The sequence below is a fragment of the Buteo buteo genome, chromosome 4, assembly GCF_964188355.1.
Source record: "Buteo buteo chromosome 4, bButBut1.hap1.1, whole genome shotgun sequence".
NCBI classification, from domain to species: domain Eukaryota; kingdom Metazoa; phylum Chordata; class Aves; order Accipitriformes; family Accipitridae; genus Buteo; species Buteo buteo.
Genome location: NC_134174.1, coordinates 26,842,626 through 26,860,281, shown reverse-complemented (window position 1 = coordinate 26,860,281; position 17,656 = coordinate 26,842,626). Strand labels below are relative to the sequence as shown.

At 61.8% G+C, this 17,656-nt stretch overlaps 1 protein-coding gene across 1 annotated transcript; it reads left to right on the top strand.

The window, feature by feature from the left end:
- Positions 1-15: 15 nt before the first annotated feature.
- PNPLA6 (patatin like domain 6, lysophospholipase) lies at positions 16-17,624 on the top strand. Its single transcript, XM_075025240.1, has 37 exons — positions 16-220; positions 1,648-1,717; positions 1,822-1,884; positions 2,872-2,959; positions 3,044-3,126; positions 3,207-3,304; positions 3,387-3,527; positions 4,361-4,520; positions 4,622-4,702; positions 5,337-5,465; positions 5,546-5,626; positions 5,707-5,815; positions 5,918-6,001; positions 6,142-6,248; positions 6,351-6,542; positions 7,145-7,222; positions 7,423-7,628; positions 7,757-7,888; positions 7,975-8,098; positions 8,179-8,292; positions 8,607-8,682; positions 8,794-8,934; positions 9,263-9,326; positions 9,399-9,567; positions 9,630-9,812; positions 9,886-10,004; positions 10,094-10,250; positions 10,770-10,886; positions 11,007-11,076; positions 11,962-12,078; positions 12,357-12,466; positions 14,454-14,609; positions 14,682-14,834; positions 15,611-15,727; positions 16,625-16,721; positions 16,801-16,910; positions 17,207-17,624. Exons 2-37 carry the CDS (start codon positions 1,679-1,681, stop codon positions 17,270-17,272), a joined length of 4,131 nt encoding a protein of 1,376 aa, XP_074881341.1. The 5' UTR covers positions 16-220; positions 1,648-1,678; the 3' UTR covers positions 17,273-17,624.
- The last annotated feature ends 32 nt before the right edge of the window (positions 17,625-17,656 follow it).

The following is a 17,656-nucleotide window of genomic DNA, read 5'->3' as shown; positions in this document are numbered from 1 at the left end:
ATTCCCCCCCCCCCCCGCGCCGTCGCCTTGTGATGACATCACGCCGCCCATGCCGCGCCCAAGATGGCCGCCCCTCCCGTTCTCTTGACCTTCCCAACATGGCGCCGCCGCTCCCCCTTGCCCCTCCGCGTGACGTCAGAGCGGGAGGCGGGGCGGCTTTAAACGGACCATGACCGCGCGGGGGCCGCCGAGGCCGGAGCGGGGCGGGCACCGGCGGCTGGTGAGTGCGGGGGGGGGAGAATTACCGTCCGGGGGGGGGGGAGGGGCTGCACCGGCTTTTGGGGGGTCCGGGGGGGGCCAGGTCTGGCCTGGGGGGGGGTAGAACCAGTTTGGGGGGGTAATACCCACCGGGGGGGGGGCGGGAATAGCCCTGGGGGGGGCAATTTTAGCTTGGGGAGGGGGCAGTAAATGCAGGGAGGGGGTGTATTAGCCCGGGGGGGGTAGTACTGGGGGGGGGGCGGTTTTAGATTGGGGAGGGGGCAATAACGCCTTGGGGGGGGTGGGAGGGCAGCATCACACACACCCACCCCCCCGGTTATCGGGGGAGGGGGCAATATTAGGCTGGGGAGGGGGTAGTAATAGCTGGGGGGGGCAATAGGAGCGGGGGGGGGCAACTCTAGCATTGAGGGGGGTAGTAAAGGCTGGGGGGGGTAGAAGCGGCTGGGGGGGTGATGGGGGTTGGGGAGGGGGCAATAAGAGTCGGGGGGGCGGTAATGGGGGGCAGTACTGGTTTGGGGGGGGCAATACCAGCCAGTGGGGGCGGAATATTACCCAGGGGGGGGATTTTGCCCTGGGGGGGCAGTAGAATTTGGGGAGGGGGTAATATTGCCCTGGGGAGGGGCAGAACCAGCCGGGGGGGTAATATTGTCAGGGGGAGGGGGGGCTGTTGGAGGGGGCAATTGGGGGGGGCAGTAAATTGGGGAAGAGGGGGCAGTTGTCACCCATGGGGGGGCCGTTGTCACCCATGGGGGGGTGTCACCGGGCCCCGGCGCCGCCGTCACCGCAAACGGGGTGCTGGGTGCTGGCGCGGTGCCGCGGGGCTGTGTGTGTCGTTCCCCCCCCCCCCCCGCCATGGGGTGGCCGTGATGGTGGGGGGGGGGGTGACATGTGCCAACCTCGGCGACGTCCCCAATCCGGTGCCCACCGATGCCACCGTCACCTCGCCGGGGTGTCCTTGGGAAGGACGGTGGTGACGGCGGGGGGGGAACGACGACGACGACGACACACGCGACACGGCGACACCGAGGCTGGGCCTGGCGGTGGGACCGGCGTTTGGGGACATCGGCGACGGGTGACATCGGCGACGGTGACCAGAGCTGTTGCAACGGGAGGGTTCCTGCCACCGCTTCCTCTCCCTGCGGGGGGGGGACACGAAAGTCCCCAAGGGGACACACACACACACACACTAAAGTCCCCTCTGGGTCACTCGATGTCACCGAACATTTTGGGGACACCCCGGGGGCTCCCTACGGCACCCCGTCATGCAGCAAATTGGGGCCAAACCCGACCCCCAGCAGAATTTTACCCGCTGCGAGGGTGTCACCCTGTTGTCACCGGTCCCTCGGTGGCCGTCACGGGTCCCTGTGTCACAAACGTCTCTTTTTCTCTTTTTTTTAAATTTTTTATTATTTTTCCCCATTTTTGCAGGTTTTTGCATGGGCAGAGCCCCGCCGCGGCCATGGGGCAGAGCGAGTCGGAGCCGCAGGAGGAGGCGGAGGTAGGGAATGGCACCGTGGCTGGACGTGGCGGGGGGGGTGACAGTCACCTCCCGGGGGTGTCCCCACCCTGGGGGGGGGCTCAGCTGTCCCTTTGTCCCTGCAGGATGCGTCCCTGACATCCGTGCTGCCCAAGCTCTTCGCCGAGGAGCAGCTCCCCACCGGCGTGGTGAGCAACCCCAGGGGACACAGACTTGTCCCCATGTCCCCAAGAGACGGTGTCCAGGTCCCCAGCGCTGCTGAGCATCCCTGAGGGGACACAAATTTGTCCCCAAAGGACAGTATCCAGGGTCCCCAGTGCTGCTGAGCACCCCTGAGGGGACACAAACTTGTCCCCATGTCCCCAAAGGACAGTGTGTAGGTTTCCAATGCTGCTGAGCACCCCTGAAGGACACAAATTTGTCCCCAAGGGACAGTGTCCAGGTCCCCAACGCTGCTGAGCACCCCCAGGGGACACAAATTTGTCCCCAAAGGACAGTGTCCAGGTCCCCAGTGCTGCTGAGCACCCCTGAGGGACACAAATTTGTCCCCAAGGGACAGCGTCCAGGTCCCCCACACTCCTGAGCACCCCTAAGGGGACACAGACTTGTCCCCATGTCCCCAAGGGATAGTGTCCAGGTCCCCAACGTTGCTGAGCACCCCCGAGGGACACAAATTTGTCCCCAAAGGACAGTGTCCAGGGTCCCCAGTGCTGCTGGGCACCCCTGAGGGGACACAGACTTTTCCCCATGTCCCCAAGAGACAGCGTCCAGGTCCCCAACACTGCTGAGCACCCCTGAGGGGACACAAATTTGTCCCCAAAGAACAGTGTCCAGGTCCCCAACGCTGCTGAGCACCCCTGAGGGACGCAAATTTGTCCCCAAAGGACAGTGTCCAGGTCCCCAGTGGTGCTGAGCACCCCTGAGGGACACAAATTTGTCCCCAAAGAACAGTGTCCAGGTCCCCAACACTGCTGAGCACCCCTGAGGGGACACAGACCTGTCCCCACACCCCTGGGGACCAGCGTCCCCATCCCCGATGCCATCGTGTCCCCCCATCCCTCCACGTCACCAAGGTGGCAGTGCCATTGGCGTCCCCCCCCTCTCCCCGTGCTCATCCCCGTCCCCTGGGGGGACACCGGGGGCCGCATGGGGACCCCCCTCCTCTCCCTCCGCAGGTGCTGGGAGCAATGCTCGGCCTCGGCCTCTTCGCCGTCATCGTCGCCGTCGCCATCGTGGTCCTGGTCCGGCGGCTGCGCCTTAAGAGTGGGTGACACGGCCGCGGTGGCCTTGGGGACGGGGGGGTGACAGGGCTGCGCCCCATTAACCCGTCCCCGTCGCGCTCCTCAGAAATACCCGCGCAGGGAACGCCGAAATACCGCTTCCGAAAACGGGACAAGATGCTTTTTTACGGCCGCAAGATCATGCGCAAGGTGACGCCGGGGGTGACGGCTGGGGTGGCTTCGCGGTGTCCCCCTCGGGTGACACCTCGGCTCGGTGTCCCCCACCCCAGGTCTCCCAGTCCACCTCCTCCCTGGTGGACACCACCATTTCCAGCGCCTCGCGGCCCCGCATGAAGAAGAAGCTCAAGATGCTCAACATCGCCAAAAAGTGAGGTGCCACCGGGAAGGTGGGGACGGGGGGCGGCGAGGGGGTGGTGGCCGTGCACCGATGTCACCTCGTTGTCCCCAAGGTTCCTGCGCATCCAGAAGGAGCTGCCCACGCTGCAGCTGAAGGAGCCTCCCCCCTCGGTGCTGGAAGCCGACTTGACCGAATTCGACGTGGCCAATTCCCATCTTCCTTCCGAGGTTCTCTACATGCTCAAAAATGTCCGGTGAGGCTCAGGATCCATCCCTGGGGGTCAGGATCAGGCCCCTGGGGGTCAGGATCAGGCCCCCGGGGGGCCAGGATTCAGCCCCAGGGAGTCAGGATCTGTCTCCAGGGTCAGGATCCATCCCCAGGGGAGTCAGGATCTGTTTCCAGGGGTCAGGATCAGGCCCCAGGGCCACGATCCATCCCTGGCAGTCAGGATCCAGCCCTGGGGGGCCAGAATCAGGCCTCGAGGGGATCAGGATCCATCCCTGGGGACCAGGATCGGGCCCCAGGGGGGTCAGGATCCATCCCTGGGGGTCAGGATCATGCCCCAGGGGGGTCAGGATCTATCTCCAGGGGTCAGGATCCATCCCTGGGGGTCAGGATCTATCTCCAGGGCTCAGGATCAGGCCCCATGGAGTCAGGATCCATCCCTGGGGGTCAGGATCAGGCCCCGGGGGGCCAGGATTCAGCCCCAGGGAGTCAGGATCTGTTTCCAGGGGTCAGGATCAGGCCCCAGGGCCATGATCCATCCCTGGCGGTCAGGATCCAACCCCAGGGAGTCAGGATCCATCCCTGGGGGTCAGAATCAGGCCCCAGGGGGATCAGGATCCATCCCTGGGGGTCAGGATCAGACCCCGGGGGGGGTCAGGATCCAGCCCCAGCATCAGGATCCGGCCCTAGGGGTCAGGATCCGATCCTGGAAAGGGGAGGCTGGACCACTACGCTGAAGGATGCTCTTCCCCTCTGCATCCCCCATCGCCGTGGCATCTGGCCACTGGCCTGGCTCCAGAGGACCAGGACAGGTCCCAGCGAGCTCTGTGTCACCCGCTGTCCCCATCCTTGTCCCTGTAGGGTCCTGGGTCACTTTGAGAAGCCGTTGTTCCTGGAGCTTTGCAAGCACATGGTTTTCCAGCAGTGTCAACAAGGTGACTACGTTTTCCGTCCCGGACAGCCCGACACCAGCATCTACGTGCTGCAGGATGGCAAGTTGGAGCTCCTCCTCACCGAACCGGTGCGGGGACGGGGACGATGAGGGGGACAGGGATGTGGTAGGGGAATGGGGACACTCTGGGGGATGAGGATGGAAAGAGTAAGGAGATTTGCGCTTCGCAGGATGGGAAGGAGACGGTGATGAAGGAGGTGTTCCCCGGCGACAGTGTGCACAGTCTGCTGAGCATCCTTGATGTCATCACGGTACCGGTGCTGTGGTTGTCCCCAACACCCTCCCGTGTCAGATCATGGTTGTCCCCAAGCCTGATTGTGGCTGCCCCCAAACCCTCCAGGACAGTCGTGGCTGTCCCCAAGCCCCCTAAACCTGATCACAGCCGTCCCCAAACCCCCTAAGCTTGATCGTGGCCACCGTCAAGCCCCCCAGGCTCATTGTGGCTGTCCCCAAGCCTGACCATGGACGTCCCCAACCCTCCGCCAGCCTAACTGTGGCTGTCCCCAAGCCCCACTGGCTGTCCCCAAACCCCTCCAGCCCAACTGTGGCCATCTTCAAACCTTCCCAGCCCAACCGTGGCCATCCCCAAACCACACCGGCTGTCCCCAAACCCCTCCAGCCCAACCATGGCCATCCCCAAACCACACCGTGGCCATCTCCAGCCAACCATGGCCATCCCCAAGCCCAACCATGGCCATCTCCAAGCCCCACCAGCCATCCCCAAACCCCTCCAGCCCCACCATGGCCATCCCCGAACCCAACCAGCCAAAAGTCCAGTGCCACCGGTGGGCTTCGCCAGCCCCCAGCTGCCACCGTCCTCAATCCATTGCCAGGATGGATATTGCCATCCTGGCAAGGCCACCGACACCACGGCGTGTCACCTAGGGCCACCAGCGACCATACCGGACTGTGTGTGCCCGGGCGGCAGAGGACTCCACCGTGCTACGGCTGCCGGTTGAAGCCTTCTCTGCCGTCTTCGAGAAGTACCCGGAGAGCTTGGTGCGGGTGGTGCAGGTGAGTCCAAGTCGGGGGGGGCCGTGGAGAAGTCCCTTAGGGTGGCAGGGGACCATTGATGGCTTCTTGTTCCCCTCTAGATCATCATGGTGCGCCTGCAGCGTGTCACCTTCTTGGCTTTACACAACTACCTTGGGTTGACGAACGAGCTCTTCAGCCACGTGAGTTCATGCCAAAAATGGAGGCGGTTGGGCCGGATCCGGACCGCCGCCCCCAGCCCCGCTGACGTCCCCCTTTGCAGGACATGCAACCGCTACGGCTCTTCCCCCAACCCGGCCACGCCGCCCGCACCAGCCCCGTCCGCCACGGCAAGCGGGGGCTTAGCAGTGCCGATGATGGCAGGGAACCAGGTAAAAGCCGGTAAGGGGGTCCTGGGACCCAACCACCCCCCCCCGATGCCGCCACCATGGGGGGACTCGGCTGCTGGTGCTCAGGGTGGTCTCATCCTGCAGCCGACCCGCTGAAAGCAGGAGGCCTGGAGACCGCCGTGCCGCCGCCGTTGAGCCGTTGCATCTCCATGCCGGTGGATATCTCTGGTGGGTTGGAGGCTGGAGGAAGTGGGGAGGGGTCCTGGGGTCATGTAGCCCCCCCCAGGCTCGTGCATCCCCCCCACCCCCTAGCATCCCCATCTCAGACACCGACGACCCCCCCCGGTCCCCTCCCTCACCCATTGCAGGCATCCAGAAGGGTCCCCGCTCCGACTTCGACATGGCCTACGAGCGCGGCCGCATCTCGGTGTCGCTGCAGGAGGACAGCACCGGCGCCTTGGCCGCCTTCTCCAGGGTAAGGCCGGATCCGGCAACGTCGCGTCCACCCGAATCCTCGCCGCTGGCACTGCCGGGGTGGCTGCTAGATGGGTGCCGAAGCTGTCCTGTCTCCCTGCAGTCCGTCTCGCACGAGCCTAAGGAACGCAAGTCGGTGACGGTGGAGGAGCAACCGTCTGGTGTCTACCACTACAACTACTGCGAGGACGATACGGCACCCGGGGACTGTCCCTTCGGGCCTTACCAGGGCCGCCAGACGAGTGCCATCTTTGAGGCTGCCAAGCGGGAGCTGGTCAAGCTCATGAAGGTGGAGGTGAGGGCAGAAACGGTGCCAGCACAGGGGAATTGTGGCTTTGTGGTGGTCCTCCGTTGCGTTGTGGTGGGTTCCCATCGCTCCGTGGTGGTCCCCCGTGGTTTCGTGGTAGTCCTTGTCACTTCATGTTGGTCCCGTGTTGCTTCATGGTGGATCCCTGTGGCCTCATGGTGGTCCCCATTGCCTCACGGTGGTCCCTTGTTGCTTCGTGGTTGTCCCTCGTCGCTTCGTGGTGGTCCCTCGTTGCTTCGTGTCGGTCCCCCGTTGCTTCGCAGTGGTCCCCATTGCTTCATGGTGGGTCCCCATCACTTTGTGGTGGGTCCCCATTACTTCATGGTGATCTCTGTGGCCTCAGGGTGGTCCCCCATCTCTTTGGGATGGTCCCCCATCTCCCTGTGATGATCTCCATCACTTCATGGTGGTCTCCATTACCTGGGGGTGGTCCCCTGTCTCCTCATGGCGGTCCCTGTCACTTTGTGGTGGGTTGCCATCTCCTCATGGTGGTCCCTGTCATTTTGTGGTGGTCTCTGTGGCCTCCTGGTGGTCCTCTGTCTCCTCATGGGGGTCCCCACCACCTCATGTGACATTGTTCTTCCCCTCAGGACCCTTCCCTCCTCAACAACCGTGTCTTGCTCCATCACGCCAAAGCTGGGACAGTCATTGCCCGTCAAGGGGACCAGGTGGGTCTGGGTTTTGGGGAGCTGGTGTGGCGTCTTGCTTCCCCCTACCCTGTATTTCCATGGGGTGCCACCTTTCCTGCTCTTGCCCTGTGAAGACTCGGTGAAGAGGAGCAGAAGAAACCCCAAGCGGTGCTGGTGGGACCCCTCATGCCTGGGGATCCCAGGTGGCCCCCAACGGTGATAGGGTGCCATTTCGGCAGGACGTGAGCCTCCATTTCGTGCTGTGGGGCTGCCTGCACGTGTACCAGCGGATGATCGACAAGGCGGAGGACGTCTGCCTGTTCTTGACGCAGCCGGGCGAGATGGTGGGACAGCTGGCCGTGCTCACCGGCGAGCCGCTCATCTTCACCATCAAGGCCAACCGTGACTGCACGTTCCTCAAGATCTCCAAGTCAGACTTCTACGAGTGAGTCCCCGTGCCGGTGGAGGAGGTTTGGGACAAAGTGTTGGTGCCAAAGTGGATTGCTGGGGTGAGCGCTATGGTGGCATCTCTTGGGGCCACCACCGTGTCCCCCAACTGCTGTTGACCCCTAGGATCATGCGGGAGCAGCCCAGCGTGGTGCTGAGCGTCGCCCACACCGTGGCCGCCCGCATGTCACCCTTCGTGCGCCAGATGGACTTCGCCATTGACTGGATGGCGGTGGAGGCCGGCCGGGCGCTCTACAGGTGGGTACCAACGGGTGGGTGCTCACCTCAACTTGGTGAGGACCAGCTTGGCAGGGGGTTGACTTGCCATGGGTGGTGTCCCCCAGGCAGGGTGACAAGTCGGATTGCACCTACATCGCGCTCAACGGGCGCCTCCGCTCCGTCATCCAGAAGGGCAGTGGCAAGAAAGAGCTCATCGGGGAGTACGGCCGCGGAGACCTCATCGGCGTGGTGAGAGCCGTGTCAGGGCCAAGGGCTGGACGCCCTATACATCTGGCCGATACCTCTTGGCTATATGTCTTATTCTCCAGGTGGAAGCTCTCACTCGGCAGCCCCGTGCCACCACGGTCCATGCGGTTCGGGACACGGAGCTGGCCAAGCTGCCTGAAGGCACCTTGAACAACATCAAGCGCAGATACCCCCAGGTACTTGCAGTTCCCCGTCCTGGGGTCTGCACCCTCTTCCCGTGGAAGGAGCGTGTCTCCAGGTCTGCCCACCCAGCTGGTAGCTGTGACACTCGTTAAAACTAGCTAAATTAAGGAATTAAAGAAGTGGTTAGAGCTGTTGGGGGTGAAGGGCTGATGTGCTAAAGGGTTGTCCACCTCTGAGGTCCCCAAGGATGGGGTGGTGTTGGTGGCATCCAAAAAAGCATGTGGGGCACCAGTCTGGGGTGTTAATGAGTCTCCAGCTTGGGAAGCCCTGCCAGGTCTGATGGCCATCCCCATCCTCGTCCCTGCAGGTTGTCACCCGCCTCATCCACCTCCTGAGCCAGAAGATCTTGGGAAACCTTCAGCAGCTCCGTGGGCCCTTTGCAAGTAGGTCCTAAAGGGATTGAGGACAACGGGGTGCCCTCTCCAGGGCTGGTGGCCATCATCAGAGCAGCACATGGAAGGTGTCCACCACCTCCATCATCTCTGTCCATGCAGGCTCCAGCTTGGGCATGGCTTCTAGCTCAGAGCCCACCAACCCCACCAGCAACTTGTCAACGGTGGCGGTGCTGCCTGTGTGCGACGACGTGCCCACGGCTGCCTTCACGCTGGAACTCAAGCACGCGCTCAACGCCATCGGTGAGTGCCGACGGAGCGGTGACTGCGGCACGGTGGCGGTTGTGGTGTGGAGGTGACTGCGGTCCTGTGGCATGCCAGTGACCTGGTGCGGTGGTGATTGCAGCCCCGTGGCACGGTGGTGGCCACGGCATGGAGGTGGTCATGGTCTTGTGGTGTGGCGGGCACCATGGTATGGTGACCATCACAGCCCCATGGCATGATGGTGACCACGGCGTGGTGGTGACCACAGTCCCATGGCATGGTGGCAACCATGGCACAGGGATGACCAGAGCTCTACAGCACGGTGGTGACCAGGTCATGGTGGTGACCACGTCCCCACCTCTCCCAGGTCCCACGCTGCTCCTCACCAGCGACATTATCCGTGCCCGTCTCGGCTCCTCAGCGCTGGACAGGTAACTCCCATTGGGAGGAACATCATCGGCTACACACCACCGGGCCGCCGGCTGACCCCTCCATCTCGGCAGCATCCAGGAGTACCGCCTGTCAGGCTGGCTGGCACAGCAGGAGGACATCCACCGCATCGTCCTGTACCAAACCGACTGTACCCTGACACCGTGGACCGTGCGCTGCATCCGTCAAGCCGACTGCATCCTCATCGTAGGGTTGGGCGACCAAGAGCCAGCGCTGGGAGAGGTGAGGCGGGGGGTAGGCGGTGGTGGGACAACACCGCGCCAGGTGGCTGATGGCTTCTACAGCTGGAGCAGATGCTGGAGAACACGGCGGTGCGTGCGCTGAAGCAGTTGGTCCTCCTACACCGCGAAGACGGTCCCAGCCCTTCCCGCACCGTTGAATGGCTCAACATGCGCAGCTGGTGCTCGGGCCACCTCCACATCAAGTGTCCCCGGCGCGTCTTCTCCCGCCGTAGCCCAACCAAACTGGTATGTGTGTCCCCCTGGGTGACCTTGGTGGTCCACCACCGTCATCGTCACCCATTGTCCATCCCGTCCGCAGCGGGAGATGTACGAGAAGGTGTTTGAGAAGAGCGCCGACCGGCACAGCGACTTCTCCCGGTTGGCACGGGTCCTCACCGGCAACACCATCGCCCTCGTCCTGGGGGGCGGCGGAGCCAGGTGGGTGCTGCACCGTGGCAGGATGGGACCCTGCGGGGTGGGGGTCCCAATCTCATCTATTCTCCTCTTTATTTTCTCCACCCATCCAGGGGTTGCTCCCACATCGGGGTGATCAAGGCGATGGAGGAGTCGGGGATCCCCATCGACATGGTGGGCGGCACCTCCATCGGCGCCTTCATCGGGGCGCTCTACGCCGAGGAGCGCAGCGCTGTCCGCACCAAGCAGCGGGCGCGCGAGTGGGCCAAGGTGGGTGCTGTGGCATGTCCCCCACCCCAGCGAAAGCAAACCCTGACCCTCGCCGTCCCTGTTTTGGGAGGACACTGGCACAGTGCTTGCCCTGTCCACGGCCAGCCCTGCCTCAGGTGTTTCTAAAGCATCTACTTCCCCCTTTTCTCCTTCGTCTTCTTCTGCTTCCTCTTATTCTGCTTCCTCTTCTTGCTCCTCTTCTCCTTCCTCTTATTCTTCTTCCTCCTTTTCTTCTTCCTCCTTTTCTTCTTCCTCTTCTTCTTGTCTCATCTTCCTCCTTCTCTCCCCGTCTTCTTTTTTCCTCCTCCTCTTTCACCTTCTCTCCTTTTCTTCTGCTGCTGCTTCTTTCTTCTCCTCTTCTTTCCATTTTCTTTCTTGTCCTTCTCCTCCTCCTCCTTCTCTTCTTCTTCATCCTTCTCTGCCTTCTTTTTCTTCCTCCTCCTCCTCTTTCTTCTGTCCTTCTTATTCACCTTCCTCCTCCTTCTCCTCTTCTCCTTCTTCTTCCTCCTCTTCCTCCAGTGCATGAATTCGGTGTTTGAGACTGTCCTGGACCTCACCTACCCCATCACCTCCATGTTTTCGGGCTCAGCCTTCAACGCCAGCATCAACAAGGTTTTCCAGGACAAGCAGATCGAGGTGTGTCGCACAGACACCCCCCAGGGCTGCACCCATTTGTGGCAGGGGGTCCGACCAGCTCCCCACCCACCCACCCACCAACATCCCCACGGCGTCACCCACCCCATCTTGTCCTCACAGGACCTGTGGCTGCCCTATTTCAATGTCACGACTGACATCACGGCCTCGGCCATGCGGGTGCACACGGACGGTAAGAGCTCCCCAGGGAGCTGGAGAAACTCTCCGGTGCCACCACGTCCACCCTTGTGGGGACCCTTCTCACCGGCACCCCAAAACGGTGCCGCTGCCCCACGGGGGAAGGTCTGCCACGTGCCAAGGGGAGGATGCATCCTGGCATGGCAAAAAAAGGGCTTGGAGGGCTCCTGGTGAGCCCAGGCGGCTTCCCAGAGCCATCTGGTGTCGGTGACCCCACCAGACTCAGGTCCCCATGGGGGTCTGGCTGTGCCCCACATCCTTGGTGGGGCTGGGGGCAGCATTGGTGCGTGGAGCCGCATCCGGACACCCCGAGCATGCGTGTCCCTTCTAACATATCTGCTCACCACTAATCCCAGTAACCCACACTCACAGCATGTGGAGCACGGGGACGTGGTGGTGGTGGTAGGGATGATGCCGTGGTGGTGGTGGAGATGACATGGTGGTGGGGATGACGTGGTGGTGGTGGAGATGATGTGGTGGTGGTGGAGATGATGTGGTGGTGGTGGTGGTGGTGGGAACATCTTGGTGGTGGGAACGTTGCGGTGATGGGGATGTTGCGGTGGCTGCCCCTCCTCCTTGCCTGGTGCCAGAGCTCACCTGGGACATTGAGCCGTCCACGGGGCGCACGCGGTGGCTCGTAAGCAGCCTGGCTCTCGCTCTGCCTGCTCCTCTGGCTTCTTAACGCCAACTAATCCCCACTCACCACCCCTAACCCTCCGGCGAGCATCTCGCCCGCCTATCCTTCCCCATGCCAGCAGCTCGGTCTTGGGGCTGCAAACATCCCACCGACGCGGTGCCGACATCCTCGGTCGCCTACTGCCGGGTGCTCGGGCACGTCCCGTCTCCCCGTGGCCATGACCGTGTCCTCTCCCTCCGGCAGGCAGCCTTTGGCGCTACGTCCGAGCCAGTGCATCTTATACCCCCTACCTGCCTCCGCTCTGCGACCCCAAGGACAGCCACTGGCTCGTGGACGGCTGCTATGTTAACAATGTCCCAGGTCAGCATCTCGCTCGCTGGGGCCACCGGCCAACCCCGCCCCAGAAAAAAACCCAAAAACTTCCCACCCCCCCTAAAACAACATCCCATCCCAAGTTGAGCCACCTGGGCTTTGTAAATGGCCGGTCAGGGCACGCGACAGGTTCCTCTGCCACCCGTGGGTGCCCGTTGGGCACCCGTGGGGTGCAGATGTCCCTGGGCAGGGGCGAGGGGCAGCCCCCCCGAGGACGGGGGGTCTCAGGCGAGCCGTGCTCATTGCGTTTGTTCCCGCCGGCGCAGGCTCGCTCTGGCGGTACGTGCGAGCCAGCATGACCCTTTCTGGGTACCTACCGCCACTCTGCGACCCCAAGGACGGCAACTTACTGATGGACGGTGGTTACATCAACAACCTGCCAGGCAAGTAGCAGCTCAACGCCGTCACTGCCACCGCCCAACCGGGGCGGCAGCCGATGCGGCGCCAGGTCCGGCCCCGGGGGCGGTGGCGGGCGGTTGGGTGGGGGCCGCATGGCCACCACGAGATGGGGTCTCTACGGCTGGAGACGTTGAGGTTGGATTTGGGACATCTTGCTTGGGTTTGCATCTTCTTGGTGTCTTTGTTGTTGGGCGTCCGCTCGGGGTGTCTTCATCCTCTTTCACATGCAAAACAAAAAAATGTTTATCCATCTTGCATCATCTCTTGGTGTCCTCAGGATGAGGTGGCTTCCCAGGGCATCCTCAGATTTATTCACATGCAAGATGCATCCCTTCATCTTGCATCATCTCTTGGTGTCTTCAGTGTTGGGCATCCTCTCAGGGCATCTTCATCCTTCTTCACGTGCCAGAAAAGTCACACAGTCTTGCATCATCTCATGGTGTTGTCAGCACCAGGTGGCTTCCCAGGTCATCTTCATCCTTCTTCATGTGCAAAAAACCGTCCCTCCATCTTGCATCATCTCTGGGTGTCCTTAGTACCCTCCTAGAGCATCTCCATGCTCCTTAGGTGCCAACCACCTTCCTCTATCCTGCATCATCCTCTCCTGGTATCCTCGGCTTTGGGTGTTCTCCCAAGGCATCTCTCTGCTCCTGCAGGTACAGGTGCCAACTCCCTCCATCCTGCACCATCTTTTGATGTCCCCAGCATTGGGTGTCCTCCTGGGACATCTTCATGCTTCATCACATGCAAGCCACCTTCGTCCATCTTACATCATCCACTCTTGATGTTCTCAGCTTCAGGCGCCCTCCTTGGGCCTCTCTGTTCTCCTTCACCTGCCAGACACCTCCGTCTATCTTGTACCAGCCCTTGGTGTCTTTGATACCAGGTGCCCTCCATGCTTTTTCACGGGTAAGCCACCTCACTCTGTCTCATACCATCTCTTGGTGGCCCTGGCACTGGGTGCCTTCCTGGCACACCTTCATGCGCAAGCCACCTTTGTCCGTCCTGCCTCATCTCCTCCTCCTCAGCACCAGGCCACCTCCTGGGGCATCTCCATCCTTGTTCATGTGCAAGTCACCTCCTGTCATCTCAAATTATTTCTTGGTGTCTTTGACACCAGGTGCCCTCCATGCTCCTTCACATGCATGGCACCTCCCTCCATCTCAAACCATCTCTTGGTGTCCTCGATGCCAGGTGCCCTCCCAGAACATCTCCATGTTCCTTCACGTGCAAGCCTCCTCCCTCCATTCTGTGTCACCTCCTGGTGTCCTTGGCACCGCGTGCTCTCCCAGGACATCTCCATCCTCCTTCACATGCACGTGACCTTCCTCCATCCTGCACCATCTTTTGGTGTCTTTGGTATCGGGTGGCCTCCTGCAGTATCTTCATGCCCTTTCATTTCCAAGCCACCTTCTTCTATCCTGCATCATTGTCTCTTGGTGTCCTCAGCACCAGGCACCCTCCTGGAGCATCTCCATCCTCCTTCACGTGCAAACCGCCTTTTTCCATGTTGCATCATCATCTCTTGTTGTCCTCAGCACCAGGTGCCCTCCTGGAGCATCTCCATCCTCCTCCACGTGCAAGCTGTCTCCATCCACCTCACATCGTCTCCTGGTGTCCTCACCACCGGGTGTTCTCCTGGGGCATTTCCACGCTCCTTCGCATCCCACCACAGACGCTGCAACTTGCCTGTGCCCTCCTGTTGCCCCAGCACGTGCTCCAGGTTGCGTCACTGCTCTGCTCCCCACCGGCACGTCCTGCCGCTGGGTTCCTGTCCCCAACTCCGGCACCCATGGGACGCTGCTCGTCCCACCACGAGCCCCAGCATGGCTTTGCCATCCAGCCCAGGCTCGGGGACAATCTCTCAACCCCATTTCCCTGCTCCGCTTGTGCCACCACCTCTCGCCACGGGCTCAGACCAGGGGAAACCACAATGCTGCCAACCCAGCTTCTTCCCTTCCCACCCCGCAGCCGACATCGCCCGCAACTTGGGTGCCAAGACGGTGATCGCCATCGACGTGGGCAGCCAGGATGAGACAGACCTGTGCAACTATGGGGACAGCCTGTCTGGCTGGTGGCTTCTCTGGAAACGTCTGAACCCCTGGGCTGAAAAAGTCAAGGTGAGGACTGGTGGGACGCGGGGATGCTGGTGAGATGGTGCGGGCAGGGTGCTGAGCGCCTCATCCTTGCAGGTGCCCGACATGGCGGAGATCCAGTCCCGCCTGGCCTATGTGTCGTGTGTGCGGCAGCTGGAGGTGGTGAAGTCCAGCTCGTACTGCGAGTACATCCGCCCCCCCATCGATCGCTTCAAGACCATGGATTTTGGCAAGTTCGACGAGATCTATGTGAGTTGGGGGATGAGGAGGCCGGTGGGGTGGCCTGGACCATCTCTTAGAGTGCCTCAGGCCATCAGTGAGGTACCCCAAGCCATGGGCTGAGGTTCTGCAGCCATCAGTTGGGGTGTCCTGGCCATTGATTGGGGTGCCCTGGCCACTAATGGGGTGCCCCAGATGTGGATTGAAGTGCCCTTGCCATTGGCTGGGTGTCCAGGCCATTAACAGGGTCTTCTGGCCATCAGGTAGGGTCAACCAGCAATTGATTGGGTGCCCCAGCCACCATTTGGAGGTGCTCTGGTCCACAGGTTGGGGTGTCCTGGCCATTGGTGGAGTGCCCCAGCCATCAGTTGGGTGCTCAGGCCACCATTCAAGTGCCCCAGCCATTAACAGAGTGACTGGACCATCATCTGGGGGTGCCTGAGCCATCATTTGGGGTGCCTGGACCATCATTCCAGGTACCCAGCTCATCATTTGGGGCTCCCTGACCATCAGTTGGGCTGCCTGAGCCATTGGTCGGGGTGCCCAAGCCATTGGTTGGGTGCCCCAGCCATCAGTGGGGTACCCTTGGCCATCATTTGGGGGGTCCTGACTAGGTTGAGTGTCCCAGTCATTGTTTGGCATATCCCAGCCATCATTTGGGTGCTCCAGCCATCAACGGGGTATCCTGGGCCATCACTTGGGATGTCCTACCCACCAGTTGGGTGCCCAGGCTGTCATTTGAGGTGCCCCAGGCCATCGTTTGGGGTGCCTGTGCCACTGACGTGCTGCGGCCGCTGTCCCTGCAGGACGTGGGCTACCAGCACGGCAAGGTGGTCTTCGACGGTTGGAGCCGGGGCGACATCATCGAGAAGATGGTGAAGGACCGGCGCTCGGCCGACTTCTACGAGAGCAAACGCATGGATGTGAGCAGGGGGTGGCACTGGGGCTCACGGGTGGTGGTGGCTGCCTGGGGACCTGCGCTGGGGCATCCTGGGTTGGGCCACCCTGGCCCTGGCACCCTGATTTTAAGGATTTTTTTTTTCCCATGGCCCTGGAGCCATCTTCAGGGAGCAGCACGCTGCCGTGTCCCTTGTCCCCTCCGTCTCCCCTGTGTCCTTCTAGCCCTCCTGGTGCAGCTTGTCCCCCTGGTGTTCTGGTGTTCTCCTGTCCCTCCCTGCCCTGCTTCATCCTCCTTGCTCATCCTCCTGACCCTGCTACCCTGCTCCATCTCCTGTCCCTCCCCAGCATCCTTCCGTCCTCTTGGTCCATCCTCCTGTCCCCTCCTTTGTCCATCCTTGTGTGCCTTGGTCCATCTCCTGTCCTCCCACCCTGGTCCATCTTCTGTCCACCCTTGGTCCACCTCCTGATGGTCACTGCCATCCTCCTGTCCCCTTGGTCCATCTTTCTGTCCCTGCCACCTTGGTGCATCTCCTGTCCCTTCCCATCATCTTCCTGTCCCCTTGGGCCATCCTCCTGTCCCTCCCACCCTGGTCCATCCTCTTGTCTCTTTGGTCCATCTCCTGTGCCCTCCAACATCCTTGTCCCCTCCTTGGTCCATCTCCTCTTCTCCTCAACCCTCATCCATCTCCTGTCCCACACTGGCATCCTCCTGTCCCCTTCTTGGTCCATCTCCTGTCCCTTCCTTCATCCATCCTGTCCCCTTGGTCCATCTCCTGTCACTTTTTGTCCCTCTCGCTGTGTCCCCTGATGCCCTTCCACCCCCTTACCCATCTCACGTCTCTCCTCCTGCCCCTTCCATCCTCACCCTTCTCTTGCTGGGGTGGGGGCTGTTCGGGGGGCCCCCCCTTTTCCTCCCGTAGGTCCTCACGTGTCCCAGCGCCGGCTTCACCGACTTGGCCGAAATCGTGTCCCGCATCGAGCCCGCCAAGCCCTACTTGTCCGACGGATACGCCGACGGTGAGTTGGGCGGGGGTCCCCGATATGGGGCTAAATCCGGATATGGGGCCTGACCCTGCACCCCCTTTTGTCCCCCCAGAAGAGTCCGACTACCTCACCGAGTACGAGGACGAGGGGATGGAGCCAGTGCGGGGCGAGGAGGACGCATTCGCCCCTTCCGAGTGGGCGAGCACTGGCGCTTTGGAGGCTGTGAGTGTCCCCGGCCGTGGAGACCCTCCAATATGGGGTGGCCCTGGATTTGGGGGCTCCCAAGGGTGCCCTGACCACTTTATGGGGGTATGTGGCCATGGAGACCCTCCAAAATGGGGTGCCCCTGGGTTTGGGGGCTCCCAAGGGTGCCCTGATCCTCTTCATGGGGTGTCCCTGCAGCAGATCCTGCTCCTGGCCATGGAGACCCCCCCTAAATGGACTCGGGGACAGCCTGGAGCCCGTGGGTGCTGCACTGTGTCCCCGTCCCGGTGTCCCCATGTCCCATCTCTCCACAGGAGGAGGAGAAGACCCTGCGGCACCGCCCGAGCCCGGCCCAGGACCCCTCCGCACCCCGCACCTGACCCCAAACACAACCGAAGGAGCCCAAGAGCCGGCACTACCTCCGCACCCCGGGGGTGTCGTTTCCCCCCCCGCCCCGATCCCCCTTTCTGTGGCCGTTTCCCCGGCTGGGGCTCGGCCCCGCAGCACTTTCCCATTCATCCTGGCTTGTCCCTGTTGCTGTCCCCAAGCTGGGGTGACGCGGGGGGCTCCAGGGACCCCCATTTTTCCCCCCTCCTGCACTGTTGCACTGGCCCAAATCCCCCCTCCAAGGCCCGGCCGTGCCCCGCTGGGCAGGAGGGGAAGTGACTGCTGTATATTTTCATTTTTCTCTTTTTTTTTTTTTTAATTATTATTATTATTATTTAAAACAAACCCAGCTGTACGTTTTCTTTTTAAATTATTAT

What these genes read in the sequence shown, in the direction of transcription:
- PNPLA6 (XM_075025240.1), top strand. Translation starts at nt 1,679, where the DNA reads ATGGGGCAGAGCGAGTCGGAGCCGCAGGAGGAGGCGGAG. An exon ending in GCATCCTTGATGTCATCACG is followed by an intron (nt 4,703 to 5,336) that starts GTACCGGTGCTG and finishes CGTGTCACCTAG; the next exon opens with GGCCACCAGCGACCATACCG. An exon ending in ACGGTGGTTACATCAACAAC is followed by an intron (nt 12,467 to 14,453) that starts CTGCCAGGCAAG and finishes TTCCCTTCCCAC; the next exon opens with CCCGCAGCCGACATCGCCCG.